This window comes from Osmerus mordax, chromosome 27, assembly GCF_038355195.1.
Source record: "Osmerus mordax isolate fOsmMor3 chromosome 27, fOsmMor3.pri, whole genome shotgun sequence".
Lineage (NCBI taxonomy): Eukaryota > Metazoa > Chordata > Actinopteri > Osmeriformes > Osmeridae > Osmerus > Osmerus mordax.
The window spans coordinates 6,995,999-7,019,564 of NC_090076.1; the positions used below are offsets into that span (position 1 = coordinate 6,995,999).

Consider the following 23,566-nt stretch of genomic DNA (forward strand, 5'->3'; position numbering starts at 1 on the left):
TGTACGCAAGAAAAAAAGAAAAGAATTATGTTGAGATCACAAAGCGGCTGTTCGGGAAACGCTTTGGGGAGATACCAGGTAGCCTATCTTGTTGCATTGCACCTTGGGTTATTGTATTGCATTGTCTTCCTTCGATGTGCAATTTAACGTCCTTCCCGGTGCGGAAAACGGATTCCTCACGAATGTAATCAAGGGAGTGTCTTTCCTCGCGCATCGCTACGGAAAGAGCAGAGTTGAGCGAAGGACAGAGCCACGGATGGAGACAGAACGAGGATGGAGATAGAACGAGGATGGAGATAGAACGAGGGCGCAGGAGGAGTGGTCTGCGCGCGTGCGTGTGGGCGCGTGAGAGAGTGCGTGGCTGAGGAGTAATCTAGGATGATTAAACAGTTCACACCCCTCTAAGCATGTCCCCTGACACACATACACACACACACATTCTCTCTCTCACACACACACACACAGACAGACACACATACATACTGTATGTGAGAGAGTTAACATCCAGTGACAGTTTTGCTGTCAATTTTCACCATGGTGTTCCCTTCATAATCGCCATACACCTGTGTCACCTCATGTCAAGCTCCATCTCTATCACAGTCCATCTGTTGCTCTCTATCCTACATGTAGGTCAGTTCTCTGTCAGTGGAGCAATGTTCTCAGTCCAGAGAGGAGGACGGAAGGAGGGGAGCAGTATCAGAGAGGAGGTGAAGAGGAGGAGAGGAGGCGCCAGAGAGGAGGAGGAGTTGACGGAGGAGGTGGGGAGGAGGAGGAGGAGCCGCATCGGAGAGGAAGAGATGGAAATGTGGAGAGGAAGAGGAAGAGGAGGACAACACGCCGTATTGGCCGTCTAGTTTCCCATCAGTCCCTCTGGGTGCGCGCGACTAAGCCGGACGCAAGAAAGACACAAAAAGCAGCTTTGTGCGATTCCAAGCTGTAGTTGGGATTAACTTGAACAGACAACTGCCAGCCAGCCAGCCCACCACTCCTCTTATCTCAAAACCAGCCTGTAGTTCTATAAATGTTTGCAGAAGAATTAATCTCAATGCACTACCCAGACATCCCAAGTGTCCTTCCTCCGACCTCTGTCTCTCTCTGTCTTCTCAAGCACTCCTCTAACCAACCCTAACCACACTCCTCTAACCAACCCTAACCACACTCCTCTAACCAACCCTAACCACACACTCCATCCCTAATGGTAATACAAACATACACACACAGTCTACACACACACACTCACACCTAGACACACACACACTCTACACACATACTCACACAATCACATACTCACACACACACACCTATACACACACACACACGCTACACACATACTCACATAATCACATACACCTGGCCACACCAGGACAGAACAGTAACCTTCACTTTTGGGTGGATGGGTCATCATTAAACCAGGGGTAAATGATATCCGTCATGCTATGGCTGTCTGGGACCGTGACATGGCTGTCAATCCACAACCCTTCCATGACCCTTTCCATCTCCCTCCTCACCCCCAGCCTTCCTGTCTCTCCAGCCCCCTAGACTCATTCTCCATCTCTCTGTCATTATGTCCTGGAAAGGGGCCACACCCACCCCCTGATATGAGGTGTGAAGAGTCAGCACTTCTGACCGCAGAGGATTCAGGCAAGGGGGTGCTGTTCCTACTCTGTGTCTCAGCCAATAAGATACTGTTCCTCCTCTGTGGCTCAGCCAATGTCCTCACTGCTCCAGAGTGGGTAGCTGAGGTGGTTCAAGCCCAGGCTTGTAACTTTGGATCACAGGGATGTGGTGCATGCCTAATGGAGACCTTTGAGAAGATGTCAGCCTGTTGCCAGGTCTCCAGACAGAATGGGTACTGACTAGGAGAACACGACTGTAAACAGCCGTCATTACTGCAAACGGGATGGACCTCATCTGAACAACATTGGAGGATTTGACCCGCTGCATAACGAACACGCAAGCATGCAAACAAGCACACACACACGCAAACAAGCACACACACACACAGAGACACACACACAAATAAGCTTATACACACACAGGTACAGACACGTACACACACATAACTCCCTGAGGAGTGGGTAGTGGATGCCTTCTCTGGTATAATGAAAGCTGTTCCCTGGACTACAGATTTAATTGGGACTTTGGTCCAAAGGCTTCTGGACTGAGAGCAGAAGAGAGATGTTCACAGAAGAGAAGAGAAAGGGGGGAGGGAGAAAGAGAGGAATAAAGAAGGAAGGGGAGAGGGAGGGAGAAGGAGAGAGTGCAGAGAGAGATGGAGAGAGCGGGTAAGAGAGGGAGAGAGAGACAAATAAAGAGAGAGTAAGAGAGGGAGAGAGACAAATAAAGAGAGAGAGAGAGAGTAAGAGAGGGAGAGAGAGACAAATAAAGAGAGACAGCTATATGTTAGTACTCCATTGCTCTCTCTCTCTCTATCTCTCTCTCTCTCTCTCTCTCTCTCTCTCTCTCTCCCTCTATGACAGGTGGACTGTGTGATTCTGAAGAGGTCCCTGAATCACTGACGAAAGATGAGGGGGTGTGGAGGGAGAAGCGTGTGTGTGTGCACGAGCGCGCGTGTGTGCTTCTGAATGGAGAGACTGTACATCTGCACCAGAGATCCTCTACCAGCTTCCCTATGGGCTCCCTGTTACCATGGAAACCCCGTCCTGCACGCCGAGTGCTGTGGAGGAGTAAATACCTGAGGAGGAAGAGGAGGTGGAGGAGGAGGGGGAGAAGGAGAGAGAGGTAGAGGTGTCGTAGAAGGGAGGTGGAGGAGGTGAGAGGAAGGAGAGAAGAGGGGAAGAGGAATGAGGAGGAGGAGGAGGAGGAGGAAATAAAGGAAGGTGAAGAGGAGAGAGGGAAGAGAGGAAGAGGAGGAAATAGGAGGAGGGGGGAGGAGAGAGACAGAGGAGTAGGAGAGAGAAGAAGAGAGAGTTCTAGCGTGCTACATGCTAGTGTGTCATCTGAGTCCCAGGCTCACCAGTCCCAGTCCAGTTGCTCCCAGTACAATCTCTCCCAGGATTAAACCTTAGCCTCAGCCCCAGCCTTTAGCCTAAAACTCAGCCCCAGCCCTCAGCCTCAGCCACAGCCACAGCCCTCAGCCTCAGCCCTTAGCCCAGGCCCTCAGCTCTCATCACCAGCCCTCAGCCTCAGCCCCAGCCTTTAGCCTAAAACTCAGCCCCAGCCCCAGCCCTCAGCCTAAACTCCAGCCCTCAGCCTAAACCCCAGCCCTAAGCCCCAGCCCTCAGCCTAAACCCCAGCCCTCAGCCTAAACCCCAGTCCTAAGCCCCAGCCCTTAGCCTCAGTCCTAGAAAAGTGATTATTTTAGGTCTCCTAAGAGTGGACCTCCCAGTGTGGCCCTGGCCAGTATGACAGCTGCCAGCTTAGTGGTAATCACCAACACAAGCACAAGTCAGGGGACACATCAGCCTGGGGGAAATACATCTGTGTGTCAGCACTGTGCGTATGTGATCTGTATGTGTGAGACAGTATGTGAGTGACAGAGTTATGTGTGTGTGTGTGTGTGTGTGTGTGTGTGTGTGTGTGTGAGAGAGAGTATGTGTGTGACAGAGATACTATTAGTGAGTGTGTGTGTGTGTGTGTGTGTGTGTGTGTGTGTGTGTGTGTGTGTGTGTGTGTGTGAGTGCTACAGTAGCTATATGAAGACATCAGTCTTGCTAGGTGCAGTTTGCTCCCTCACTCCCTCTGCCTCTGTTGCTATGGAGACCGGGCCTACTGATCAGCACAAGCAACAACCGGGAAGGGGGCTGCTGGGCTGCACCAATTAGGTTTTAGTGACATCATTGCCCTGCCCCCTCCAGGTTGCTCGTTGATGTTCAAACAGGAACAAAAAACCTGCATCATCCTGTCCTGTCACAGGTGATGTCACAACTGTATTTGAGAAAGGAGTGGAGGGGAAAGGAGAGGAGGCGGGAGGATGGGGGGGAAGAACAGAGGAGGGGGGATGAGAGAAGGGTAGAGGAGGGGGGGAAGGAATGGAGAGGAAAGAGGAGAGGAGGGGGGAGGAGAGGAGAAGGGATTTTTCAAAAAATGTGCTCTCATCTCCTCCTCTCTTCTCCCCCTCTCTCCCCCTCTCCTCTCTCGTCTCCAGCTGAGCATGTACAGTGTGCGCTGGTAGAGATGATGTTACTTCTGCTCCAGATCTCATCTTCTCTGGTCCCCCTCACCTGAGGCATGAACCACCCAGATCACTACACACATGGCTTGTGGCCACAAAACAGTCAATACACACACTCATATACGTACACACCTTCAGTCCTGCGACAACAACATAGAGAAGGATTTGGTGTTCGGACATTCACTGAGTGTGAGACAGACACACAAGCGCACTCACTCCTGTCCTTACCTGGTCAGGGAGACAGCCTGGAGGTCCTGAAGGCTGGATGTGATTGGTTGAAATGGAGATCACTGGTGGGCGGGGCCTGTAGCTCCCTGAGCCGACCTGTGATTGGTCTGGTTGTCCTTCCTCATCTCCGCCTCCAAGGTTAAATAACTCCAACTGCAACGTTTTTTTTAGCCCTGCCCCCCCCTGGTCTAGCCAATCCCGACAAGGTCTAGACTCTTAGATGATCGACTGTGACATCATCATCCATGGTCCTGTCTGTCTACCTGCCTGCCTGTCTGTCTGTCTGTCTGTCTGCCTGTCTGCCTGTCTATCTGCTTAGTTGGCAGGCTGTATTTCGGAACCAATCCTGGATGGCGTCACTTCTCCATTGATACCTGCCGAAGAGAAGAGAGAGAAGGGGAAGGATTATTCTACATTTGGTTTGCACAGCAAGAAGAAGAACCCCAAGTTCACCCATATAGAACCAGGTGGAACCAAGAATACCCATGTAGAACCAAAATGGGCGTAGGTAGAACCAGGGAGACCAGGGTTAGTCAGGGATAGGTGCCTGGTCCACAGACCAGAGCAAACTGCTAGATGGACTACTACTGACCAGGACAGAGGAGGGAGGGTATAGCTCAGTGGTGAGAGCGCTTGACTGCAGATCAAGGTTCAAATCTCACCCTGTCTTGTACGTCGCTTTCTATAAAGGGGAGCATCAGTAAACACAGCTGCTAGCACTACTCCTCAGCCTATTTGCTACACACTGGTCACATGACCACCAATCACATGACTCAACACCCCGGCTCTCGGTTATGATTGGTTTACACTTCCGCCCACACATCTGTGACCTGAGGCCTGATTGGTTGACGTGACGAACCACCAGTGAGATTGAGAAGAGGTTGTATTTATATCGGTGGTGGTGGCAGAGTGAGTCATCGCAAGCCAGGTTGGGGAGAGAAAAGGAGACCTGGGAAAGCGAACGCATGTTAGGACAGACAGGTGTTGAACGGTTCGCAGGTGCACTCTCAGCACTCAATGTTACGGTGTCCCACTCACAGCTGTGCAAGAAGCCAAAAGTGGGTAATCTCTTTTCTTTTTGCTCACTATCTATCTCTCTCTCTCTCCCTCAAGCTCCCAACTTTTCTCTCTCCCTCTCTCTCTCCCTCTCTCTCTCTTTCTCTCTCTCTCTCTCTCTCCCTTTCTCTCTCATGCTCTCTCATTCCACTACCATTTCCCTTTCTGCCCTGTCATTCTCAGCTATCTCTTCTTCTCTCCCTCCCACTCTTTCATCTTCTCCTCCCTCTTTCCCCCTTTGCTCTTTATCTCTCCTTCTCCTCCATCCTTTTGCTACCACCCTCCCTCCCTTGCAAGCAGCCATGGTGATGGCATATATAACAGGGAGATGAATTAATAAACGCTGGGAGGAAAGTAGAGCATAGCTCCCTCAGGTCGCCCTTTCTGGGACACAGTCAACATCACTCACACCAAGGTGTCTCTCTCTCCCTCTCTCTCTCCCTCTCTCTCTTTCTTTCAGTCTCTGTCACTCTTTCTCTCCCTCTGTCTCTCTCTCTCTGTCTCTCTCTCACGCACACACACACATTCTCTCCTTAGTGATGATTCTGCAGTGCTAGTGGGGTAAAGAGGATGAAGGAGATTTCTGACAGTATGGAGTCCTTCCTTAAAGGTCCTGACCAATGACCTCTGACCTTCTATGACTAGCCTACCTGAAAGAGAGAGAGAGAGAGTGAGAGAGAGAAAGGGGGTAAAGAACGAATTAGGAAGAAAGTAAGAAAGACAAAAAGAAAGACAGAAAGTAAGAAAGAGAGAGAGAAAGCAGGCTGTATCTGATAGACTCCTGTAGAAGCCCAGGGGGTGTCCTGCTATCCCAGCATGCATCATTCTGGCCTACTTTGTGGTATTTCGGTTCCTGAAACAGAGAAATGATCATTCCGTCTAAAGCAGCCAGTTGTATAACAATTCACCGATTGGGAAAGTGTGTGTGAGTGTGAGTGTCCGTGTGTGTGAGTGTGTTTTCGGAGAGGCAGTTTGTCATGGTAGATAGGTTGACTAGCAGCAGACTCTGTAGCTTTTATGACTGGCATGATTCTCCATTACAGCGAGCATTCATCTCTCCTTATAGCCTCAGAATGGCTTCATAATGGGGAAGCAACCTGCTACTCTGTCACACACACACACACTACTCTAACACATATTTAATGCAATAACACACCCCTACTTTAACACACACACAGACACACACACTCTAAAACACACATTAAATACCCCTACTCTAACACACACACACACACTACTCTAACACATATTTAACCTTTTAAGGAGTGAGTTCTAAATATTACCGACGCTTCCACCATTGAGTTATTTTTTTCAAAATGGAAGCTAGCTAGTTTTAGTTAGCTTCCGTTACCTAGCAACCTAGCATAATACTCGTAGCAATGCTACTACCTGTTAGTGTTACTTGTTAGCCTCCTAATTGTAAATCTTGAAGCCATACTATAGCGTTTGTCATATAGTTTTTGTCTATCGGAAAATAGTCGGTTGGAATGTTCAGAATCACACGTGTGACGGTACTCTGTGGGGCCCGCTTTCGAACGATCATATATGTGTGACGCTACTCCTTAACGGGTTGATGCAATAACACACCCCTACTTTAACACAGACACACACAAACTAAAACACACATTAAATACCCCTACTCTAACACACACACAATCTAACACATACCAAATACAACTACACACATCAATGCTCTAACAAACACTGTAACATGCTGTAGTAACATACTAGCATTAGAGGCACCGCTCATCGAGTGTGTTTCTGGGCTTTAGGACATGTGGACATGAAGTAGAGAGATAGAGAGAGAGAGAGAGAGAGAGAGAGAGAGAGAGAGAGAGAGAGAGCGAGAGAGAGAGTGCTTGTGTGTGTGTGTGTGTGTGTGTGTGTGTGTGTGTGTGTGTGTGTGTGTGTGTGTGTGTGTGTGTGTGTGTGTGTGTGTGTGTGTGTGTGTGTGTGTGTGTGTGTGACTTCGCACAGAGAGTGAAGACTGAGTGGGTTGACTACCACTCATGCAACATAGAGTTACCATGGAAACTGCAAGAGAGCAGTGTGTGAGACTGAGGAAGAGTGAGGAAGAGGAGGAGGAAGAGGAGGAGGAGGAGAGGGGATGTTGTATAGTTTTATGACTGTCAAGACTTCACCCCGCAGTCAGTCCTGCAACCCTTCTTCCGCCTGGTCTGCTTCCTCCTCCTCACCATGGCCTGCAGCATATACATCAGCCAGGACAAAGCTTACACATTTTATTTCATTCATTCATTTATTTTAAGTGGCATGCAAAGAGAGAGAGAGAGCGAGAGAGAGAGAGAGAGAGAGAGAGAGAGAGAGAGAGAGCGGAGAGAGAGAGAGAGAGAGAGAGAGAGAGAGAGAGAGAGAGAGAGAGAGAGAGAGAGAGAGAGAGAGAGAGAGAGAGAGAGAGAGTGAGAGAGAGAGAGGAAAGGGGGAAAGGGGGAAAGGGCTAAAGGGGGAAAGGGGGAAAGGGGAAGGGGAGGAAAAGAAAGAACGAAAGATAGAAAGGGCAGTATCTGATGGACGACTACTGTAATCCAGACAGGACAACAAAATACATCACATTATTTATATGCACACTATTTACATTCATGCTACATACATTATTTTATACATTTAGCAGACATTTTTATAAAAACACATACAAAGGACATGCAAACCATGCACGTGATTTGTATGTCAAAAAAAGGCTCAGAAGCTCATAGTTCTAACAGTATTTTGGTGCTCAGAGTTAAGGAATGACCTGCGTTTACCAGGCACAGTGCAAATAGCTAACACGCTAGCCATAGACTGCCTGGCGTTCACAATAATGTAGCTAGCCACCTCCTCTGCTCACAACGACTTCACATTTATCTTACTACAACTCCAATAGCTGCAACAAATCCTTCCTGACTTCTGATTTGCTTTGAGGGAAGATAACTGTTAAGGATGTCAAGTTGGGCAGGCTGATCGAGCTGCTTTGCAGAACCACTAACTACGTTTATCAGGCTGACTTTGAAAGAAAAGTGTTGCAAAGGTGTTTTTAAAACGTGGCCAGACTAAGTCTCTGACTTGACACCCCGTATGTACGTTTCCCGGCTACAAGAGTCCGAGAGATAGAGAGGTAGGCAGCTGTCCTGATCTCTCTCTCTGTCATGGTATATCTCTCTCTGTTCTCTCTGAGCTGTGCTGGTCTCTCTCTCTCTCTCTGTTGTCTCTGAGTGCGGGTATCTCTCCCTGTTGTCTCTCTCTGTTGTCTCTGAGTGCGGGTATCTCTCCCTGTTGTCTCTCTCTGTTGTCTCTGGGTGCTGGTATCTCTCCCTGTTGTCTCTCTCTGTTGTCTCTGGGTGCTGGTATCTCTCTCCTTCTGTCCTGCAGTTTCTGTTGTAGGGCATCCAGCAGCTACTCACGCTGCATACCAATGACAGACAGTGAGAGTGTGTATGTGTGTGTGTGTATGTATGTGTGATTGTGTGTGTGTGTACTCCTACACTGTATTCGAGGCTGAGTGTGTTCTGTAGGCGGAAAGAGCGCCTCGGGATCAGATTAGCATATTCATGAGTCCATCCAGGCTCCGCCCTGGGAACTCCGCCATGACACTGCCCATATGGAATAGCCTAGAGGAACACACACACACACACACATGTACACACACACACACACACACATGCAAGCACACACACACATGCAAGCACACACACAAACGCACACATGCACACGCAACCTCAAATTACCCCCTAATCTTTCACCTGCAGTATGAGTCAGTCCATGTGTGTGTGTGTGTGTGTCTATGCGTGTGTGTGTATGCGTGTGCGTGCGTGTAGTTGGACCAGTAAAAAAGCTTTTCTTAACACTTCAGGAAGGCCTCTTCCCAGTGAGCTAACTCTTCTTATCACCATGGCAACAAGCTGGAGGACGGAGACAGGAACGAGAGAGTGTGATGTGCTGATTGAAAGACCAGAGGAGAGACACGTGATTGGCTGGTAAGGAGAGACATCCAGGCTCTGCAGGCCAGACAACTTCCTGACCTGCTCCTCCCCTGTTCCAGAACGCTGGATGGTGAACCAGTGGTTTCGAAGTAACTTCTTACTTCACTGTAAAAGCTACATCCAATCAGCTTTAACTTCCTGTCTGCATAGCTCCGCCCATGCCAGCCTGAAGTCAACCTCAGCTTCCTCTGTTCTTCCTCCTCCACCCTCACATCCCCCCCTCCTCCTCCCACTCCTCCTCCTCCACTACATTCTCCTCTCTGTCAGCAGCTTGCATAATTAGCAGTAGATATCTACCCAGGTTTCCATGGCGCCCTGTCATCACAGTAAGAGTACCAGCCCACACACACACACACATTTGCCTCTTTCTCACTTCCTGCAGTGCTCTTCAACACCTTGTTATGACCTTTCATCACATGCCATCATTGTCTTTAAAGAAGCGTTCGCATACACTCACAACACACATAAAGCACACGAACATACACAAACAGGTAATTGGGCTTCAGGAGGTCTAATGGGTATGTGTGTGCAAGTGTGTGGGTGGGTGGGTGTGTGTGTGTGTGTACAGAGATCAGATGGGCGATTTTCTAGTACAATAAATCAGCAGCTAACCAGGTTGTGTTTTCTGGTGCATCCTCGACACACAGAACCTTCCCATGATCCTCTGTGCCTGCGCTCTCGAAAGTGTGTTCACGTTGTCTTCGTGTTTCGCAGGGCGACAGGTGCCAAAGGAAACAAAGTGATGCAAATATAAAATGACAGATTGTGTATTCATAGAAGTTGATATTCCTATTGTCAAGAGATAAACTTGATCCTCGGGACGTCATAAAGAACCCTACTCTCTGTCATTCATTAGTCAGCCTGGTTGATCCGTTATTCTGGCATCGGCACACCCCCCACCTCCTCAGACAGAACCACAGCTCGAACAAACAGAGATGGCAGCTGATTGGTTTGTACGGAAGTGTGAGCTGATGTCATTGGTTCCTAAATATTTCCCTCCCTCATCTCTCTCTCTCTGTCTCTCTCGTTCCTGTCTCTCTGTCACTGTTGCCCTCCCTCTATCTTTGTCTCTTTCTTTCTCACTCCCTCTCTCTCTCTCTCTCTCTCTCTCTCTCCATTTCTCCACAGTGTCTCTCGATCTAGCGACCCCTTCGGAACGAGCCTCTCCTTTCTCTCAGTTTCGTAATCTGAAAGCAGGCCGATGATGCAAGGCCCCAGTGAGTCACCCCACACTGGGCCGTCTCGCTGTAGTAAACCTGCGGCCTCAGCCCCGGGGAGGAAGAGGAGGATGGAGACCGGAGGACAGAGAGGAAGAGGAAAGCCCTCTGTCCCCTTCTCCAGGAGGAGGAGGAGGAGGAGGAGGAAGAGCAGAATGTAGGACAGCGTGGCCTAGTTGTCACAGGACCTACTTTCCTCTCATTCGTCAGCTCCAGCAGACCCTCTTCCTGTCTTCACATCCTCCCTGGCTGCAGACTGACACACTATACACGACACACTACGCCCTACCACACTATACGCACTGCACACTACCACACTGCAGACTAAAACACCGTGGACTGGTACCCTGTCGACTGAATAACTGGTTGACTGACTACCGTGCAATATTACTGGAGTTGACAGCTCCTCCCACTGGATAATTGGACCTTTTCTGACTGCCTGATTGGTTGCGGAGAGAGGCTCGTCAGATTTGATTGAGGCCAACTAATGGCCAACCCTGGCTATTCTAGACGGAGAGAAGATGCTGTGTGTTGTGCTGGGTTCTTCATGGCTGCATTCTTCTACAACAGAGCTGACCATTACCGGATACCACAGTTCCAAAGTACACACACACACACAGTTACGCATAGCAACACACAACACACGGCTACTTGTCTGCATGCAGTTACACGACTACACACCGCTCTGCTAGAGAGAGAGAGAAAGTGTGAAAGAGTGAGCGTGAGAGAAAGTAGGAGGGACATGGTGAGAGAAATAGAAATAAATGAGAGAGGGAGAGAGAGAAACAGCGAGAAAGAGAGAGAGAGAGAGAGAGAGAGAGAGAGAGAGAGAGAGAGAGAGAGAGAGAGAGAGAGAGAGAGAGAGAGAGAGAGAGAGAGAGAGCAAGAGACAGGGAGGGAGGGAGGGAGGGAGGGAGGGAGGGAGGGAGGGAGGGAGGGAGGGAGGGAGGGAGAGAGAAGGAGGGAGAGAGAGAGGGAGGGAGGGTGGAAGTTGCACATTTAGGTGTTGTCGAGAAGATGTAAATTACGTGTGAGTTTATGTAACAGAATACTGAGAGGATGGACGCCATCACTGTCAGAAATATTACACACACACACACAAACGCACACACACTGTCTCACTCTCTCTTCCCTGGTCACACACTGACTCTCTGACTCAACACTTACTCAATCACTAGCACAGTAAGGATTAAGACAGCTTTTCAATCACAGAGCATCGATGAATACAGCCTTTCAGCTTCATGCTTTTTCTCACTCCGCAATCAGACCATATACTTAATACGGAGGGAGTCTCACAAAGGACGGTTTTATGAGAGGGAAGAAAAAGAGATAAGAAATAAAGAATACACGCTACTGAGTCTCTTTTGAGATTTGTCCAAAAATATAATGGAGTTTATGCGGCTCTACTGGGGTGAAGAGGTGTCTTACACCTCAAGAACAGTTTATGTCGGTCCAACATTCAATATTTAATTGAAATAACTATCTATATAACAGCTCTTGCCGTGTACAGTGTTTCCCCCTATGATGACCCGGCTTCAGCCTTTACTTGTTAGGTACCGCAATTGAGCCTACTCCTCTACCGATGCGAGCGCAGATGCCGTCATAAAACACGCACTCCCAACCGCGGCCCCCCGCGCGCCACGCAGGACACACAGATGGCAGTGCTGCCGCACGGTTTACCCTGTCTCCGTGTTACCTACCCGTAGCAAAAGGGGCATTCTGATGCAGTCTTTAAGTGACCGGTAGATTTTGAGAGTGGATTGGGTTTTCCCTGTCAAATCCTCTCTTCTAGGAATTCCTCCGAATCAGTCCGTCTCTCTTGTCCTTCTAGAGCGCCTGGTTAGAGTAGAAAAGATTAGTCCTCTCATGTTTTATTCTTGTCCGTCTCTATCTCCACTCATGACAGGCGCAACACAATCTCTCGCACACCGCTGCGCTACGGTCTCCCAACGTCAATCACACGGGCTCTAAGGCAACAGGAGCGCCCGCCCCCCTGCAACGAGGATTGGCTCGTATATTTGATGGACAGCCAAGTATCGGAAGCAGCTTGCGAAGTCCCGGGGAGCGAGCTGGTAGCGCAGATGGTTACATGTATTCACTATTTAGGATTCCTCAGTCAGGAAGAACCCTATTGGTTTTGTTCGTTTTATCGGAACATTTTGGGTGAGGAACAGAAGGGTTCCATTTAAGAAGCCACTGCAAGTTGAACCCTTCTGTTCTGTTCTCACTCAACATTTTCCTTCGCAACTTTATTGGAAAGGAAAGAAAAAGGTTCAGTGGTTTAACTTGTAACTTTTTCCAGAGCTGTATATCTGGACAAAATGTCAGCCTTCTGGACACGGCCATCCATTCATCCATCGTCAACCGCTTATCCGGAGTGGGTTCGCGGGGGGAGCAGCTCCGGCTGGGGGCCACAAACGTCCCTATCCCGAGCCAAATGAACCAGCTCCGACTGGGGGACCCCGAGGTTCCCAGGCCAGAGAGGAGAATCTCTCCACCTAGTCCTGAGTCTTCCCCGGACCAGTCTGGAGTCTGGGCCACCTCCCTAGCGAGGCGCCCAGGGGGCATATATACAGTATCAAATGAATGGCCAGTGTCCAGAAGGCTGACAATTTGTCCAGATATAGCATCAAATGAATGGCGGTGTCAGAAGGCTATTAGTATCGATTAGTATCGACCATTCATTTGATACCATATCTGGACAAAATGTCAGCCTTCTGGACACTGGGCCTGCCTGTTGCCACAGTTGTTCCAAGCCGTCCGTACCGCGGGAAGCCTGTGATGCTGTTTCTCTGTGCCAGACATGAGAAGGGGAGCGCGGGCAGAGGAAGTGGAGGGGGATTGGTGGGGAGGCTGACTGACTCCAGAGCTCTGTGGTTTATTTTACAGTTGCTTAGCAACTGCCTGGTGTGTGTGTGTGCATGTGTGTGTTTGTGTACAGTTTGTATAAGTGAAGTGTGTGTGTGTGTGTGTGTGTACAGCAGGGAGGAGGAGGAGGAGGAGGATGAGGAGGAGGAGGTGTGGAACCCTGAGGAAAAGAAGAAGCTCTGCAGTCGGCAGGCCCTCAACTACTTCTACTACACACACACACACACACACACACACACACACACACACACACACATGTATTAAATCATATAGTAAGCACAGACTGATATGTCAGAAGGTTGCTGAATGTGTTCCCCTCTTGGCAAAGCTTCAAAGTTCCTAAACATTCACAAATACACACTGTGCACATGCTAACATGCACATGCACACGCAGGCAAGCACACACAGTAAGCATGCAAGCGTGCACGCACACGCACAGAGGCGAGAACCCGCATGCACAATATTAGACAAGCAAGCAAGCACACACACACACACACCATACGCAGGAAAACATTACATTTAGTCATTTAGCAGACGCTCTTATCCAGAGCGACTTACAGTAAGTACAGGGACATTCCCCCGAGGCAAGTAGGGTGAAGTGCCTTGCCCAAGGACACAACGTCAGTTGGCATGACCGGGAATCAAACTGGCAACCTTCGGATTACTAGTCCGACTCCCTCACCGCTCAGCCACCTCAGCCACGCCTACAAACACACACACACGCCTCACTGTGGTCAACTGTACTGCATGTCCCCATGGTTGGCAGCGATGGTTGCCGTGGTAGCAGAGCACTGTGTGCATTAGTATAGACATCAAAGAACAGACACACAAAAACTGGGTCAGGCATGCATGTGAGGTAGGACCCTCACATGCATTCTCCTAAACAGCACCTCCTATACTACACTCTACTGTACCATACGACTATCTCCTATATACAACCTTCTGATGTTCTCTCTTACACTCTCCCACACCCTTCCTCACACACCCTTCCTCACACACCCTTCCTCACACACTCTTCCTCCTCCTACAGCTGTTCCAGCTGCTTCTGTGCTGGCTTCACCCCACCTCTGTTTACTATTCATTTACCGCCATTAACACATCAAAAGCTGCACTCTGACCTCTCCACCAGCAGTGTCCCTCTCTCGTCCTAATCCCTCTCCTGCCCACTCCCCTCCTCCTCTCTCTCCGCCTCCATCTCCTCCTCCTCCTCTCTCTCCCCTCCATCTCCTCCTCTCTCTCCCCTCCATCTCCTCCTCCTCTCTCTCCCCTCCATCTCCTCCTCTCTCTCCCCTCCATCTCCTCCTCTCTCTCCCCTCCATCTCCTCCTCCTCTCTCTCCCCTCCATCTCCTCCTCCTCTCTCCCCTCCATCTCCTCCTCCTCTTTCCGCCTCCTCCTCCTTTGTGTCACTCTGAGTCACACAGCTCCCTCTTTTCTCGCGGGCTCATCTCCTTTGTTCTCCAGCCACCCCACTGAGGTAACTACTGTTCCACTGTTACGTCATTACAATAGAGACCCGTGGTTCGTTCTGTCTCTACTCAGTAGAGACCCCTCTCTCTCCAGGTCTAACCCCACTGGGACCAGTGGTGACTCCCTGGGTTATATATTGTGTGAGGTGGCATCTATAACTACCTTGGTTTATTCACACTGACCTCATGCATTAATATTTACTTAAGAGAGCAAACGCACGGCCACATTAAGTCCAGCGCCATGGAAGTCTCTTTGCCGTTCCTGTTTCACAGGCTCTGTGATGTCATTACTAACTCCCTATGATCCCATAAATATCTTATCATGATCTCATTACTTTATAATAACTGACTTACTATGGTCTCATAAATGTATTACTGGGATATAACAAACTTACTGAGACATCATTACTGCCGTACTATGACCTGATAACTATGTTACCATGTAACAGTCTTATCACAGTCTTGTAAATCAGTTTTCATCATGGGATGATTGGCATGTTCTGGAGTGGTCTAACCAGCTGTGGCTCACACTAATGTCCATGATGACCTAGCAACTGTATTCCTCCTTGTGTAAACCACTATTAAGCTAGATAGGCTTTGTTTTTTCCCAGAGGCAGCATCTCTTTTGAAGGAGGCCATTCTGGTGTAGATGAGTCTCCTAGTGTTTGATTTAATACCCCCCGGTGAGCTACACAATGGTGAGATTCCGGTGCTCCCCGCTCAGATGTGTGGGTGTTCGTCGGCATAAGAGTCCTCTTCACCGGAGCCCGCCAGACAGGGGGTCACAAATGTGCAGAAAACATATGCAGCAAGAGTTAAGCAAAAGTCCCCGAGAGAACTTTACACTTCACGATGTGTGTTCGGCCAAAGATCATTGGTTATATCATTTTTTACGCAGATAGATAGCCGGTATGACAGGTTGTAATGCAATTTAACTTGCACGAGGTGGCAGTCAACGTTCACTTTTAGACAGTTGAAATGATACGTGTAAACAACCTGATACAATTTTGTACACAGTGCACAGTTATGATGTTAAAGTGTTGGATTGTTTATCTCCATCTCTGATCATTGAGTCGATCCTGAGTCAGCATCTACGCATTTGTTATGATCTTCCTTGAGCTTTTGTTCCATTTGTCGTGGAACCTTCATAAACAGTCACGTGACAAGTTCGTAGACCAATCAGCAGCACGCAGGACGAGGCTCGTAATTTTAAACGGTGGAAAGCTGCCTTGTACTTTAGAGTCATTTCTGGGTCGAGTCAGCATCAGGAACCATATAAAAGAACAATACGGTTTTTAATGGATCGATTTACTTGTAACATCGGGTGACAGAAGGAGGGTTCTGGTTTAATTTTTTATAATGAGTACTCATATCATCACTCCTGGCCCGTACAGGGCGACCAAACTGGTAAGACTTTGAAGCCGAGTTGTTAGTGTTACTAGTAGCCAACGACGTTACAGTATCGAAATAAACTAGCGTAATGAGTGGTTTAATTAGCGTTTAACACAGGATTAGTTTAATAACCGACCATTTAGACAGTGTGACTGTATTAAATATGAATTCAAGAAAGTCGTAGAGCTATATACAGTATGTTTATTTATGGTGTTTTGCAGCTTGCACTTAGTCTTAAGACTGTTAGTCTTAGCTAGGTTGGGTTGACTAGATACTGTTTTATGGTACAGTAGGGAGGACAAATGATTTGGTTCGAGTGAACAGTAGTTGCACTGTTTGCCATACTATAGGAATATCAAAAGGCAGAAACAATGACGTTAAGTCGGCTAGCATGGTCTTAATCACCATCTGTGAGGTTGTTTTAATGGTCATTAGCTTATGAATGGGGATCCATGGAGCTTTGTTTTCTTGAGCTTATGTATCCAACAGTGTCGGGTTTGTCAGAACCCACAGTAACAATTAAGCTGCCCACAGTCAGTCATGACTGCTACCAGCAACTTTGATACATTTTCTGTATCACGAATAAACCTGATGATTCAATAAGTAAACAAAGGTTACGCATACGCCCATATTACTGCTCCACAACCAACCTAAACCCTCAAGGAAGACAAGAAAAAACTCCCAGTCAAAACCCGGTTATATATCTATATCTTATCAGATGTTCCTGGATAAATTCCTCGCTCTTTCCTCTCTCCTTTGGGTTATCAGGCTAATGCCCAAAGGCCCTGGGAATGACAGTTTTTTTCCTGTGGTTGATTCGCAGTGGAACGAAGTGACCAAGCTGTTCAGAGCAGGCATGCCGCTCCGGAAACACCGGCTGCACTTTCGCGTTCACGGCAGCTGCTTCACGGCCGCCGCCGCCGTCGACTGGCTCCACGAGCTCCTCCGGAACAACAGCAACTTCGGACCGGACGTCACTAGGCAACAGACGCTCCAGCTGCTGAAGAAGTTCCTGAAGAATCACGTGATCGAGGACGTGAAGGGCAGGTGGGGTACTGAGGAGCTTGAGGATGACGGTCACATCTACAGGTGGGTTTTACCGGCTGGTGGTTGTTCGGATCTGAGGGCTTCTAGAACATTCCGATCCTTGCTCTTCCGCCGTGCGTTCCACATGCCCATTTTTTGCACCTCACCTGAACCGAAATATTTCCAGGTTTCCCCCCTCCTCCCCGCTGAAGCCACTCCCCCGCACCCCCTCGGGGAAGAAGAACTTCTCTCTGAAGGACAAGGAGGGTTTCTTCAAGTTCCGAAGCTCAAAGAAGCTTGACAAGGAGACGCTGGTCAGTGCTGGTGAAGTCTACCTATGTTGAAGTGGTGATCTCAGGATGAGTTCTAACTCTGTGTGTGTGTGTGTGTCCAGGAGAACGTGGACCCGTCAGAGCAGGAACAGGAAGTGAACGGGGAGGCAGGAACTGTCGAGGTCCACAGGAGGGAGCTCACAAACGACGATGTGCTGGAAGTCTGGAGAGATATCACCCTCACACAGTAGGTTACAGGGTCCCATCCTTAACAAGTACGGCCTCTAAACCCCATCACCCTCACACAGTAGGTTACAGCGTCCCATCCTTAAGAAGTACGGCCCCAAACCCCATCACCCTCACACAGTAGGTTACAGTGTCCCATCCTTAAGAAGTACGGCCTGTAAACCCCATCCCCCTCACACAGTAGGTTACAGCGTCCAATCCTCCTAAAGTACTGTCAACCTCGCACAACAGGTTCCAACAGTGGACAGGTGGTATTAGAACGCTGCATTTAGGGACAGGGGGGCGTTAGAACTAACAGCCTGTGTGTCTCAGCCTGCAGAAGATCTTGGGAGTGACGGCCCTGGAGGACGTTCTAGACCTCCGCCATGTCAACCCTCAGAACATTGTCTACAACATGACCACCGTCAACAAGCACGGCGTTGTGACCCTGGAGGATAAAACCGGTGCACACATACTCCTGTCTCTTTCTATGTAACTCTCTCTCTTATATCTCCTCTCTCTTGTTTTCTCTCATCTCCACTCTCTCTCTCTCTCTCTCTCTCTCTCTCTCTCTCTCTCTCTCTCTCTCTCTCTCTCTCTCTCTCTCTCTCTCTCTCTCTCCCCTGCCCCCCCACTGTCTCTAACTATTCTAACCAGTTTCTCTCTCTCATGCAGCAGACATGCTAACCAGTCTCTCTCGATCTCCACAGATGACATTCCTCCCTGGGTGCTGTCGGCTATGAAGTGTCTGGCTAGCTGTGCGTATGAGTCCGCCGTTGCTTTGCGATTCACATCGATTTCATTTAGCAGGCGCTTTTATCCAAAGTGATGCACAAATATCGCCTATAGAAAGTACTGCTGAAAATCAAGGTTTTTAACCAGAGCCTGCATGCTGTTGCAGGGCCTAAGTCTGACTCCAGCCACCCTTCCTACCCGGGCTTTGAAAGGGACGTGTTCAAGACCGTGTCTGACTACTTCAACAGCCTGCCACAACCTCTCCTCACCTTCGAGTTTTACGAGCTGTTTATCAACGTGCTGGGTATGACTGAATGTAACTCCATCATTCCGAAATATCAATATCAATGAATGAATTATGTCATTTCCCGTATGTAGGTATGTGTGAATATACATCATTGGCTGTCTAAACAGTTATGTATCATTACCTATGTGTAGGTATAGATAGTCATGTATATGTAAAATGTAAAACTGTTTTTCAACAACAAGGCTAGTTTGGACCCCAGTGGTAGGATCATGTGTGGTCTCTCTGTCTCTGTCTGATGAGGGTTGGGCTGTGTCACCAGTCCCCTGCTGGGCCAGAGTCATTATGGGATGTCCCTGCCCGGTCCCCAGTCTCCCATCCAGCCCCAGTCTTTGTCCGAGCTAGGAGGTTATTATGGGATGTCCCATTGTGGAGGTGTTGTCTAGCAGAACCCCCCCCTAGCTGCGTCTGAGCACGCTAACATGCTAATGGTGGACCTGTGACGACGGATGTCCTGGTAGCAGCTCCCCTTCAGTGTTGCTGTGTGTCTACTAACGCCACCCCTGCCTGCCTCCCTACACTGTATAACCCTGCCTGTCTATGTGTCTCTTCCTCTGTGGTGTGTATGTCTGTTTCTGTGGTGTATTTGTCTGTTTCTATGGTGTGTGTCCAGTGCTAAGTGGTTACCTGGTGGCTCCTAAGCCTCAGAGAGGGAAGCGTAAGAGCCAGGAGCCGGCGCCTAGCCACGCCCCCCCCGCCAAGACGCCCCACGTGGGCGTGGCCAACCTCTTCCGCTCAACGGAGTGTCTGTTGCTCAGCCTGCTCCGCAAGGAGGCGTGCGACGAGACCGACTCGCCAATGAAAGAGGTCTTCGGTCCCAAGGTCCGATCACGGCTGGCCGCTCTGAGAGGGGGCGTGGCCAGGCAGGCTTCCCAACATGCTCCTCCCACTCGCAGGGTCAGTTCCAGGGCAGCCCTGTTGGGTGGCAGCTGTCTGAGCCTTGCCCAATCAGAGAGCAGCACTGCCTCGTTGAGGCTCCGCCCCCGGAGCTGTTCCATGGAGACCGTTTTGGATGACTCCGCCCCCCTCTGTTCCCAGCGGGAGCTCTTCCTGTCAACCGACACGCTGGCTTCCTGCCATAGCAACAGTAACCAGGGCAACAACACCTCATCCCAGACCTCTCCGGACAGTTCCCAGGGCAACGACACACCATCCCAGAATACTCCAGACAGTTGCCAGGGCAACGAAACACCATCCCAGAATACTCCAGACAGTTGCCGGGGCAACGATGCATCATCCCAAAGTACTCCAGGCAGTCGCCAAAGTAGCGACTCACCAGCACAGAGCAGTCCTGACTCTCTCTCAGAAAGCCAATCCCAGATCTCCGTCGCCAGCGCAACCTCCTCCAACCCCTCCCACTCCAGACACAGCCTCTCGCTGGTCCCCACGGCAACCGTCTCCATCAGCCACAGGCCCCGCCCCCAGCGACCCAGGAGTGTGGGGAACTGTCTGGACCTGATTGAGAGCAGGGAGATGTCTGCAAGCTGCTTCAGCATCCACGCCCCGGTAGCGGAGATCACCTTGCGACCCAAACTGCCGCATGGTTACTACGGCCTGAGGGCGAGCATCACGGACCTGCGGCCATCCCTCATCCTACCACCAGGGGACAGACGCTGCCTGAGCTCCCTGGACCTGACCAGACCCGGCCCATCCAGACCTCCCCCCTTCACCCTGGGTCCCCAGCCTCTGACCAGACCCAGGACATCCTCCCTGGGCCCCCAGCATCTGAGCAGACCACCTTCCTCCTTGGGCCCCCAGGCTCTGACCAGACCCAGGACATCCTCCCTAGGCCCCCAGCCTCTGACCAGACCTCCCCCTTCCTCCCTGGGCCCCCAGCCTCTGACCAGACCTCCCCCCTCCTCCTTGGGCCCCCAGCCTCTGACCAGACCTGACAACAGTACGTCTGTCTCTGCCTGTCCATCCTGCTCTGCCTCAGTCCTGTTTGTGTGTCTAACATCTAACCTAACATCACCTAACATCACTTAACACCGTCTAACATCACCCAGCATCCACCCAACAACATAACACTGCAGTAACTCTATCCTGGAGACATCATGTTGCTTTCCCCATACTCTCACCAGCTAGATCACCTCTTAGATCACCTCTTAATTCACCTCCTAGATCACCTCTTAAATCACCTCTTCACCCAATTTCAGTTTAACCCTATGAATGATCTAGAATGGCCACATTCTAGATCGCTACATCATCTCATGGATCCCATCCTAAATCATCTCCTAGATCATCTCCTTGATTACCTCCTGCATCATCTCCTAGATCGCCTTATAAAGATCTCATTCTGGATCATCTCTTTTGATCCCCTTTTGAGTTCTCTTCCTGGGTCATTTCCTAAATCATCTTGCAGATACCCTTTTTGAGATCCAATCCTTAATCATCTTCCAGATCATCTCCTTGATTTTAACCGCTTGAATACCTCCTAGAGCTGGAGATTCATCCTAGATCTAGTGGCTCCTGTGGTAGAGTGTACCAATCCAGTTCTGGCCTTACCCTGGCTTTACCTGTAAGCCTGCTTCTGGTGAGGCCTGGGATATCCTCTCTGTTACTGAGATGTGTGTGTGTGTGTGTGTGTAGGCCTGCTGCAGCCCCAGTTGGAGCGTGTGGCGGTGGAGGCGTTGCAGCTGTGCTGCCTCCTCCTCCCCCCCGGCCAGCGCAGGAAGCTCCAGCTGCTCATGAGGATGATGTCGCGCATGAGTCAGAACGTGGACATGCCCCGCCTCCACCAGGCCATCGGGACACGCACCCTGGTGAGAAAACTGTCACACACACACACGCACACCAGGGCTCTTAGTAGTTTTGTGGGAGGGGGGGGGGGGATTTTGAATTCGCAGTTCTAACAGTATCTGTAGAGGTCGGTTGGTTACCGTGGTGACAGGCGTGTGACGGGTGTGCGTGGCGTGTGCAGATGGTGCACTCGTTCTCGGGCTGCGTGCTGAGCTGTGCGGAGGAGGTGGACCTGGACGAGCTGCTGGCCACCAGACTGGTGTCCTTCCTGCTGGACCATCACACTGACATCCTGTCTGTCCCCCTCTACCTGCACCACGCCGTCACCGACCACCTGCACTACCTCCGCACCGTGCAGGTACACACACACACTCTACACTGTCCAGGTACACACACACACTCTACACTGTCCAGGTACACACACACTATACACTGTCCAGATACACACACACTCTACACTGTCCAGGTACACACACACTCTACACTGTCCAGGTACACACACACTATACACTGTCCAGATACACACACACTCTACACTGTCCAGGTACACACACACTCTACACTGTCCAGGTACACACACACTATACACTGTCCAGATACACACACACTCTACACTGTCCAGGTACACACACACTCTACACTGTCCAGGTACACACACACTCTACACTGTCCAGGTACACACACACTCTACACTGTCCAGGTACACACACACTATACACTGTCCAGGTACACACACACACTCTCCCGACCAGGTATACACACACACCACCCTCAGCGTCACACTGCTAGAGGTGAGGGCCCGAGGCCCTCCAGTGTGTGTGCGTGCTGGGTGATGACCTCGTCTCTCCGCTAGATCCCCTACCCGGTGGGGGCCGGTGTCCCCGGGAGCGCCGGCGGGGTCCCGGTGCCGCTGCATGCGTTCTGCCGCCAGATCAGCAGCCAGGAGTTTGAGGAGCAGAGACTCACCGTGTCGCAGACGGCCATCGCTGAGCTGCTGGACCTGCTGCTGGCTGACAGCAACCTGGCTGGGAAGGAGCGCAGGAAGAAGCTACGACAGGTAGCTTCTTCACCAGCACACACACATTAAAACCCACGTCCAGTTCTCAGCCCCCTCACTGTGTGTGTGTACACATTTGTGTTTGTTTGTGTGTGTGTGTAGTTCCAGAAGCAATACCCGGACATCTTCTCCAGACGGTTCCCCAGCCCTGAGAGCCAGGCTCAGATTCTGGAGGACAAGCCCAGGATCAAGCCTCCTCTTCTCCTCACCAAGAAGACCAGGAGGAACATCAGGACCTAGCTGGCCTCTGTGGAGGGGGACTCCACAAGTGTGTGTGTGTGTGTCTGATTTAGGTATTGGTAAATCAGAGGGCAGACAGTATTGTAGAGGGAGAGGAGACCATACACCAACCTGTCCAGACTATAACTTTACCTCAGGCTTAGCTTTACTAGGTGCTGTTGTTATTGTTGAATTTCCTACCTGCTATTCCCTTCCTTCGGGATACAATTTTTGTAGTTTGTGTAGCTTGAGATTGTTAGTGTTTGTCATATTTTGTCATCCTTTTTTATTTTATTTTTTTTATCTCAGTGTGATTTACTTCTACATCTTGTCGTTTTCGGGACAAGGTTAGGATTTTAACTTTTGTTTCTTGGCGAGTAAGTGTTCTCTGCCAGTTGGGATGAAGCAGAGTTTTGCACTATATCCTGTTATTCCGTTTGAAAAGTTGGCTTCCACCAGTTACCAGAGTAGTTAATATATAATAAGGTATCCGACCAGCACGTGTGCATCTGGGCTAGCTGCAGTACATGAAGCTCACTGCAGAGGAAACGAAGGTCTCTCCAGTCTAGCAGAAGCCAAACCAGAAGCCATCCAAAATACTGTTTACTATGCAACTTCCTGGGAAATAAAATCATACAACAAAGGATCAGGT

At 49.9% G+C, this 23,566-nt stretch overlaps 1 protein-coding gene across 1 annotated transcript; it reads left to right on the forward strand.

Annotated features, from left to right (window-relative positions):
• Positions 1 to 16,304: 16,304 nt before the first annotated feature.
• depdc1a (DEP domain containing 1a) lies at positions 16,305 to 22,935 on the forward strand. The gene is made up of 13 exons (XM_067230207.1): positions 16,305 to 16,352; positions 17,161 to 17,426; positions 17,551 to 17,677; positions 17,758 to 17,882; positions 18,194 to 18,324; positions 18,571 to 18,618; positions 18,762 to 18,899; positions 19,513 to 20,581; positions 20,786 to 20,796; positions 21,489 to 21,661; positions 21,820 to 21,990; positions 22,492 to 22,695; positions 22,798 to 22,935. Exons 1-13 carry the CDS (start codon positions 16,305 to 16,307, stop codon positions 22,933 to 22,935), a joined length of 2,649 nt encoding a protein of 882 aa, XP_067086308.1.
• Positions 22,936 to 23,566: the final 631 nt, after the last annotated feature.